Source organism: Sprattus sprattus, assembly GCF_963457725.1.
Source record: "Sprattus sprattus genome assembly, chromosome: 5".
In the NCBI taxonomy this organism is placed as follows: Eukaryota; Metazoa; Chordata; class Actinopteri; order Clupeiformes; family Clupeidae; genus Sprattus; species Sprattus sprattus.
In genome coordinates, this window is record NC_137924.1 from 23235677 (window position 1) to 23245928 (window position 10252).

The 10252-nt window shown below is 41.2% G+C and overlaps 1 protein-coding gene across 1 annotated transcript in view; it reads left to right on the forward strand.

Moving 5' to 3' along the window:
- The window catches only part of zeb2a (zinc finger E-box binding homeobox 2a), a 48674-nt gene extending 44299 nt beyond the window's left edge, over positions 1–4375 (forward strand). Inside the window, exons 8-9 of the mRNA XM_080838837.1 lie at positions 157–337; positions 2213–4375. Coding sequence (XP_080694963.1) covers positions 157–337; positions 2213–2832 — 801 coding nt within the window. The 3' untranslated portion in view covers positions 2833–4375. The remainder of the gene's footprint in view (positions 1–156; positions 338–2212) is intronic.
- The last annotated feature ends 5877 nt before the right edge of the window (positions 4376–10252 follow it).

The window sequence follows — 10252 nt, forward strand, 5'->3', positions numbered from 1 at the left end:
TTTTGAGACATCTCCTGACGATAAGGGTCTTACACAGGTTGTGGAGATAAGCCCTGTCCAGACTTGGGATCAAACATGGAGCAGAAGGTGTCTACGCCTAGGTGACAGGTGTGGATTACCAAAAGTATTGAACAAAAATCTGCTTTTCGCACACAGGGGGATCTACTGGACAGCACAGCAGACTATCTGTCAGGCCTGGAGGACCTGACAGACAGCGACTCGCTGCTCTCACGGAAGAAGATTAAGAAGACAGAAAGTGGTATGTACGCGTGTGACTTGTGCGACAAAACATTCCAGAAGACCAGTTCCCTCCTAAGACACAAATATGAGCACACAGGTATATAAAGTTCAGACACTTCTTTTTCCCCCCCCCTCCCCTTCATGACCCTCTTGTGACACCCCACCCCACCCCACATTTGTTTTGCTGATTTATCCATCTGTTTATTATTTGTTTTTTTTTGCCGTTATGTTTTGTTGCTTTCCCATACCCTTACCTGTATTTGACTCCATCCATGCACTTTTTAAGTTGTATAACCTTTAACATGTTTCTTTCCTTTTGACAGGCGTTAGCATAAGTATGTCTCGTGACATGAAATAATTAATTAAAATTCAAAGAGCTTAAAATATAAATACAGTTAATATTTGTCCCACAGCATAGTTTTATGTTATAGTGCCCATATTTAATGTCCTAATAGCAATTCAAATGTAATTAAACTGTTATTTCACACTGGGATCTGTGATGAGTGTAGTGCATATTGTGCAAATAGTCCCGATACTTCTTAACCACATTCTTCTTAAGCACGTATACAATGAAATCCTTGACAGGAGAAAAAGAGTAGTCAATCAGCACAGCAACATACCATGAAGAGCCAGGTGCATGAGAGACTAATGTGTGTGTCTGTGTGTGGCATTACTCTGCGACGATGTGACCACCCCCTCCCTGCATCCCCTCACCATCCCTCCCCCTCCCCCCTCCCACTACCTCGCCTCCTTTCTGGGGACTCCTCTCTTTCACTAGCTTGCATCATCCCAAGCCCACATTCCTCGGTACAGGAATGCATGGCGAGGAATTCGCTGTCTCGTCTATTTTTGAACTTGATGGGGGGAGGCTGGTGGGGTGAGGAATAGGTTGTGGTGGTTATGGGGCGGGGGCGGGGGGGGGGGGGGGGGGGGTATCTTGAGTATGGCTGCTATGGAAGGCGTCGCAGGCATTCCTCGGCTATCTATGGGCCAAGAATACAGTACACACATTCATCTCTCAGCGCATCTCTACTCGAGCTTGTGTGCCTGTGTGCGTGTCTACAGGGGGTTAATATATTTTGATAAGGACAAGGCAGATGACAAAACCCTACAACACTATTTCCTTGGATTGAACCACGCATCCACAGCTACCAAGAGATACAATTAATCTCATATGGGCTGAGGGGACAGGGAAGCAGAAAAACCACTGTGTTAAAATATATACAGTGTATTTATAGAGAGTTTGTGTGTGTGATGGACATTGATAGGAAGAGAGAGAGAGAGGGAGAGAGAGAGAGAGAGAGGGCGATCAGATCCTTTTACACGTCACACTGTCACAAGGAGACTGGCTTAACGAAGCATTTTTAATCTGGAGGCATGATGTCATTTAGCACGCACGCCGTGTATGATGCAGCCCGCCTCAGTTTCACCTTGTGCCGCACGGTGTGCTAATCACCTGATCTCACTGCCCGCATTCAACACAGTCACAGACAACCTCAGAATAGAACTCTGGGATTGTCACTTAGCCTAGCCTCCTATTAGCGTTCTCTGTGGCAAATCTAAATAAGGCCTGAAATGTAGGATGGTGGCTGTTAATGAAAGAATAACAATGTAAGACTGGTGCTGACTCATGCGAAATACCAACATAAGTATATACTTAACATACTGTGGTGTCATTTTGAAGATGTTATTATACAGTGATATACCACAATGATATAGCACAGGCCTGTACTTTATATCTTTTTAATGTCAGGTTCTGAAAAGTTAAAACATTATTTAGTTGTGTATGGAGGAATTTAAAACATGAAGTATTTTGCAAAGATATTCTGGACATGATAAAATGTGTGTGTAAGCCTACATGAAGAGTTATTAAAATTGGAAAGTCAGAGATGCATTTCATTTGCTGTTTTGGATGAAACGTCAAGCTCAGCGGTAACCCTCTGGCTCCTGTGTGTTCCATGTGTTTCTGCAGGAAAGCGGCCCCACCAGTGCCAGATCTGCAAGAAGGCTTTCAAACACAAGCACCACCTCATCGAGCACTCGCGACTGCACTCGGGGGAGAAGCCCTACCAGTGTGACAAGTGCGGCAAGCGCTTCTCGCACTCGGGCTCCTACTCACAGCACATGAACCACCGCTACTCCTACTGCAAGCGCGAGGCTGAGGAGCGCGAGGCAGCTGAGAGGGAGGTGCGCGACAAGAGCGCTCCCCTGGAGCCCACCGAACTGCTGATGAGGAGGGCCTACCTGCAGGGCCTCGGGCCCCTGAGCTACTCCGACCCGGAGGACCAGGCGGAGGAGGGCGCCGCAGGCCGGGGGGGCACCATCCTCAGAGACGGCTCAGAGGGAGGCGGGGCCAGGGAGGTGGAGTCCAGGGCCTACAGGGAAGTGATGGACAGGCGGGGGGAGGGGTTTGGTGAAGAGGAGATGGAAGCTGAGGAGGAGGAAAGGGAAGGGTTTGAGAGGAAGAGCCCGACGAAAGACGTGGGTGGAGAGATCGGAGAGATGAGGGGTCCGGAAGACAAGGACTCGCCAGGAGGGAAAACAGGGAGCAAGTCAGACCCGGAGGAAGAGAAGGAGGTGGACACTGATTAACTACTGCATTTTGGATAAAAGCTTCCAGCATTCTTTTCCTTTTCCTTTTTTTCTTTGTCTTTCACGCGCTCATGTGCTTGGTTTCCTACTTCGACTCCAGTGGCAGACTTGAAGCCTTTTGTTTTAAGTTTTTTTTTTAAAACAACAAAACAAACAAAAGAACACACTGCTGTGGCTCAGTAACTCAAGTGTATGCCTGAGGTTTGAACAGATGAAAACAAGTCGTGTGTCTGAGTGTGGCGATGGACTAAATCTGGACTGTCAGGCTGGGTGGGATTGTTAAAGAATCCGTATTATGCAAAGTATAAGTAATAATGTTCATCATTATGAATTAATAAAATGAAGTCCTTTTTTATGTACAGTATGAACGCCTGAAAGTCGTGTGGTGCTGATATCCTCAACCCCTGTGTTTCATTGTGTGTATAGCACAAGCCAGGAAATTGCACTCTGTCTGATAAATCACTACAAAAAAAAAACCATATTAGAAAAAAATGTGTTGCCTATGTGTACACGTCTGTAACGTGTCTGAAGGCACGGTAGCAGTGCGCTAGTGTTATATTATGTCTACCACTTATTGTGATGTCCTTGGTTTTGCCCTCCAGTTGCCAGACCAACCACACATCTTGGGCCTCGCTCTGACTTTTATGTGAAACAATGCTATTTAAACAATACCTGTACCTGTTTTCAAAATGTCTGAAGTCTTAAAATGACTGGGGGACTACAGGGAAAGGAGATTGAAGCTATGATGTGTACGGCTCATTGTCTGGTGTGTTGTTGCGAGCCTCACTTTGTGTTTCTTTAAAGAAAAGCCTTATATGCAAACCCTCTTACCTGTGTGTATCTGAAAGTGCCATCCTTGTACAGCGTAACGCGAAGTTTACTTGTGTTCTCTTTGCGCCGGCTTCAGTATTAAATAAACTATTCACCCTGTTCTTTAAGTACCTATGTCAGTATTAGTATAGCTAGGCTGCAGTTCTTTAGTTTACATATGTCTGTGCAATTTTCAGTATTTTTTCATGTTATTTTTTGTCAGTATTACTTTTTTGTTCTTTGTTTTTTTTTCCAAGTTCAAATTTCATTTGTTTTAAATTTAAAATACCATTTTATTTATGTGACTCATTTTATATTTCCTAATTTTATTTATTTCATACTGTAGTGTACAGTATTATAGTTCCTCAATATATAGATATATTTTAGTAAAAGGATCCTGTCATTGATTAATGGAGCAAATTTTACATAAAAAGAGCATTTTATTGTATCAGGAACCATTCATTGTACAATGTAATGTTACATTTTCTTTAATTGTTCTATTTCCTTCACTTTCCAGATACTGGAAACTCAAAAATTTGGGAACTTTTGATACAATATTGTGAAAACACTGTATTTTTGACTGAAAGAAGAAAAAAAAATCCACTTTATTCTTTTTTTTTAGCTAAAGAGATGAAGAGGGACTGTTGTTAATGGGATTCCTGAAATGTCTGTTGAAGTGTAATTGAATTTTTAATTTGTAATTTCTCTTGGAAATGACCTTGCTCGAATAAATGTAGCCAAATTAATTTTTTGCAAGATCTAATTTACTGCACACATTTAGAGACACAGAACAATATCACAGATAATCTATACAAATATTTAAGTTTCCATCTGAGTATACTCACTTCTGTAATTGAACAATTTGATAGCACAGTGAATTAAATAATATTCACATGTGCATTAAAAGTACATGCGAGCACAAATGACCTAGGCTCAGTGAAGGACTCATTATCACGCGCCAAAATGAAGATGGGGATGATTAGCAGAGCATGAGGAATACGTTTCATGTCGAGCTTATGTCTCAATCCTTACAGTCACTAAAAATGCACGCACACACACACACAGACTAATGCACATCCACACATACCAGCATGCACACACAAACTCACACATACATGTACAAATCATCATATTAGGCCACTCTGCACGAATAATCATTTAAATGGTTATTCACTCAGTTCAATAATTTGAACTTTTACCTTCTGATGTGGGTTTAATTTTGAGTGGCAACTTTATCAGAGTGTTTCAGAGAGGCTAAAATTACATTAGCTGGCTTTGATGTTGAATGATGTTGGCTGGAGTTAAATTGCCATCAGCTGCTGGCTGCCAACATGGCACTGAACTGCGGAAGTTCGATCTGAGGAATTACATTAACCATGACCTTGCTAATTCAACTCTTAAAAGAAGAAACAGAAGGAGAACCAATTGTGCCACATATAGTCACTATGAAGGAAATATTGCTTTATAATGTCTAGACCAATACAGTAGGCAAGGGAGAATCTGGTCTTATGTAGCCTAGTAGAAAATAAATACCATGGTGTCATTATGAGACCATAGTGAAAAGGTAGCTGTGGAACATTCTCGGCTGAGGGAGAAGGCAATGAAGAAAGAGCTAAGAGAGAGGAGATGGGAAGGCAGGCATAAATGCACAGTGCGAATAATTCAGAATTAGGCCTGGGAAAAGGAGACTTTGTCACAATTAAAGATATAACATCTATTTTCAAATGAATACAACTTACAAAAAACATTAGCCTTTTTTTTTAAGATTTAACAAACAAAATTCTGCCAGGTGGTTTCTAAGGAAGATGAAAAGTAGAACAGGAGTGAGGTAACTTAACATTGAGTAACCTAGGTCTTGTTCAACAAGAGCCAACACTCACCACATAAATGTTTTCACAGCTTCCTCATCACAACACCACATAACAGTATTTAGGCTACATAAGGGTCGAATTCAAAAGGCTTTTGCTTTTTTTTTTCAAAGAAGATAACGGAGGCTTCCGGATATGAAAATATTGCTACATTTATGAGTAGCCCATGAGGTGATTCAGTCCATGGTCCCAAGACAGTAACGCGATGACGTCATTACGTGCCTACGTGTGATGCGGGGCTAGGGCGTTTCAGGAAGAAGAGGTGAGTTCTGTATCGTATCGCAAAGAAACAGTGCAGCTGTGTGGTTCGCGTCCGAAGTAAGCGAACTGCCGACTTGACTAATAAGTGAAACAAGTAAACTAATGAGTTCTACGTAATAGGATTAATTGTTCAATAGTCTTATAGCTGCAGTAGTAGAAATGTAGGCTACTGGGAATGCAACATCGAGCCTAGTTATCAAGCATGGTTGAAAGTCGTAACAGACCATGGAAGGCTGACGTGACTCGGGGAAAATGTATAGTGACAGAAAGCACTATTTATTAAAATGGAATGCATACATAGATAGTATAGGTTATTGGATACTTCACTCGCTGAACAGGTCCATCACAGGCTAGCTGTTGTCAATCGGCTTGAAGTAAGAGATGCTAACCTTCGAGGGTTCCATGATTCAAGGCTATCGTTTAATTGAAACGACCACGTGCTATTTGCTGCAGTTTTAAAACAGCCCTAGATTACTAAACCTAATAGGCCTACATAAGGCTTTATAATTAATGTTAAAATCAAACCCAACGAATAGCTTCTGTTGCCTCTATAATAAAGTGCAGAGCATGACTAAAAAGCGTATTTTATGTCACACGCCTAAAATGTAACTTTGTTACTGCTTGGTGGCTGAAAAGGAAGACAGACTTTTGGTTAATGTTACTGATGTGGTTAGACATGACTCAGCTACTGCATCATTTCACCAAAAACTGAACTGCCAACATTTTAAACAAGGTAGGGGTACAACGCTAACACTAATGGCTGGTCTGGTGAATACATGGATAGACGACCTTAATTGACAAGGAGATGGAGATGAAATTGCACTGAAATAGAAGTTCTGAACAATATTGTCGCGTGCAGGGGAGTTGCACGCTGTTTGTAAATGCTTTGCACCACAAGGCTGTGTTTGTGCCTCTTAATGTGACTTCTGCCAGATTTCTAAGAGTTAGATCATGTTCCTTTGTTGTCTAGATGTTGGCGTTAATTTCTGTTCGCGTTTAGAAGTCCGTTCTATGTGTGTAAATGCGCCGTTTTAGTGTCCTTCTGTATTAGCATCTCTCCACCAATGCCCACTGTGTCTGTGCACAAGACACTCTTCCTTCCCTACAAACTGAATCTGTTGCCTGACGCGATTCTCTTAGTTTTCAATAAACACCGAAGACGTTATGCCTGTTGCATGAGCTATTCTTCTTCTTTTTTTTTTAAATAATACATTGCGTGTGAATTAAGTCATGTAGAAACATTATGTGTTTTGCAACGTATGCAGTCATTTATAGAATTTGTGGCACATGTCGAAACGAGGGCATTAGAATGCTGTGGCCTATTTCAATGTAGGTTTAACAGCTGATTTAGAACCTTTTTTTCTTCTCTTTTGGGCAATCCCTTGCATAAATCACGTTACATTATCCCAGTAGGCTGCTGTGCAAACTGTAAGTAAATTATCAAAACATTTTTTTTGTTTTCTATCAGCTTAGCCTGACAAATCTTTATAACATGCATTTACATGTTGTAATTGCACTATACCGGATGTGAGTAAAGGTTTTGTAGTGTCTCATCACAAAAAATGAACGGACAAGGCGTGTATTTAGGCACGCATGTATAGCCCACAAAAGAGACAATTGGTTCTGTTTAAAAAGGCAACCTGTTGCTGCGTAGAACTACTTTATTTATTCATGGACAGGGATAACTGTAATTTGCCTGGTTACAGTTGATTCCTCTGTTTCTAAGCCTGAATCCTTTAGTTTGCTGGCTGATTATATGTTAGCTAGCTTGCCAGCTCGCTAGAACTTCAGATAACATATTATACAATCACGGAATTCATCAGGTTTACACCACTTGGCAAAATGAGAGAAAACATTTATTTTGTTCATTCATTAGCTTGCCGGACTACACATTCAACATAGTAGCCTCTGTTGATGGGCAGCTTTTCAATCAACTGATATTTACTATGGTTTAATGTTTTCACCTGATCTACTTCATATGCTTCCTGTTATAGAAAATGAATGGACACCTGCTAGACAAACAGAAAACAGTATTTCCTCGTCTCTGTGGTATAATGTGTCATTAGTGACACTATGAAGAACAATCAGTAAACTTTAAATGAACTGTTCACTCTAAGGACAGAAACATGCTAACATACATTAGCATTTTAAACGAATTTGGAACAAGAAGTGTAAGCCACCAGTCTTGGCACCAAATTTCTTAACTCCAGAAAAGTGATGATTAGGAAAGCCTCCTTGAGAGAACAGGGTTTCTGTGTCTCCTGTCCTACGGTGATGGCTGCATAGCTGGGCTGCATGCTCAAAGCTAGATTGGTCTGCTCTTCAATTCTGTCAGAGAGACTGCTGAGCCTGCCACTATGCTCGTTCTCCCTCCACACAGGCGTGGAGAGATTAGCATGTTTCCACTTTCCCGTAATTACAGTTGTGGTCCCTTTCAGTGGATCCTTTAATGATTAGCGTTAGCATAAAGCCAGGGTATGAGGACACGACAGCCTCAATTAAAAGAGGAAAAAAAAAGTCACTTCTCAGTCATTCCGCCGAAACCTTAATCCGTGGAAAATGTTAGCCTCCTCTCGCTTCTTTAATGTGAGATCAAAGGAATTATGAATAGCTTTACAAGCCCCATGTCTGATATGCTAACCCCATGAAAGTGGCATTGTCAGAGAGTTGAAATCCTTACACCCACACTCTTTAAATGAAAAGGTTTGGAAAGACATTACTCAACATTTTATGGGTGATATTGTGTGAAATGGTAGTTCAACAACGCATACCATAGCACTAGGGAGAGGCTACCTTGAAGCATTGTTGAATGTGAAGAGCAAACATGATAGTTTGGTACACATGAATGTGCTTTTTCTTTGATCCTTTTGTTCAGTCAGTGAAATTATTTTGATAGGCAAAGTCTTGACTGGTTGATGGGCAGAGCTTTGACTGGTGGGCTTAATGAGACCATCACTAACTTAGTGCTTCTGAAAATGACTAATTTAAAATACATGCATCGCAAGAGCCTCTCAGTTTCACTAGCTTATATAGAGATTTTGTGCATGTTTTTAATCATAGATGACCAAGTCTGCCATTCTGAAATAAAGTGTGTGTGTGGTAAGGGATGGATGGGGGTGTGGAGCTTCAACTGTATTACATAATTTACTTTGTAACCAGGCCTTGCTAGTCACATTTAGTGGGGATTTTTACACAGGAGAAATATGAAGGTTTCTGTGATGTACGATGATAGTCTGCTTTTAACAGTGTTAATAGTGTTTATCCGGTATCTTTTGTATGGTATATGAAGTGCAGAGTTCGGATATAAATCAAAAAGTGAATGAAAAGGCAGTAATGATGAGTGTTTTGTTTTTCTTTTTTCCTACATTCTAGGGAGAATATGACCCAGATTGTTCCACCCTGGTTAGCTACCGCATCTAAAACAAATATAGATTAATTATGCAGAAACTTTAATAGTTCACATATAAATGGTCATTTTCATGGGATAGACATTTTGTATTTGCCAAAGCAGTAACAGGTTGACACATTAAAAAAAAAAAAACTCTGATTTCTTTTCCCCTTTTTTCTTTTTGTTCACTTTCACTTGCGTAGTTATCAGCTTCGGCCTCAATCTGCCGTTTTCCATGCACCACTTTAGGGGAGTCTTTAATTTGATCTATCATCCAGGCTGAATTAGCCCTCCAGAAAGACCACATCACTTTTAGCCCTCTCCTTCCCTGTCAGACTCCATTGTGGATGATGATACACACACACACACACACACACACACACACACACACACACACACACACACACACACACACACACACACACACACACACACACACACACACACACACACACACACACACACAGTCCTCCATGGATTGCTTGAGGGAGTAAAAAGGAGGTGTCAGGCAGTGGCACACACGCTCTGACGATCCCTGTTCCTGGGAGCTTGTTGCCGGTCAACATAAACCTATCCACCCACTTCTATGTGTGTACCTTGGGGGCAGCATGGGAGATTTACTCGCAGTGCTGAGTCTGCCATCAGGATTGGCATAGCTATCGTTCTGACGTCCCTCTGCAACTCCTCAATGGACATCTTCATGCATTTGAATCTTTCTTTTTTTTTTCTTTCTTATTCTTTTGCTCTGTCTTTTAAAATCGGATCTCCTTTCACTATGCCTACCGGGCGAAAATTGCAACATTTTGTCTGGAATAATGTAGATTTGCCCACATTAGCCGGTTTTGTCTTGCTGACACACATTTTGAAAGTGTGTGTGTGTGTGTGTGTGTGTGTGTGTGTGTGTGTGTGTGTGTGTGTGTGTGTGTGTGTGTGTGTGTGTGTGTGTGTGTGTGTGTGTGTGTGTGTGTGTGTGTGTGTGTGTGTGTGTGTGAATGATACAGTTTTCAGTACACTTAAGTCATTTTGGTAGCATTCAGGTAATGCTGGTAATGGCAAAAATTTGTCATTGGTGAGGTTTCTAAATGTAGTTAAA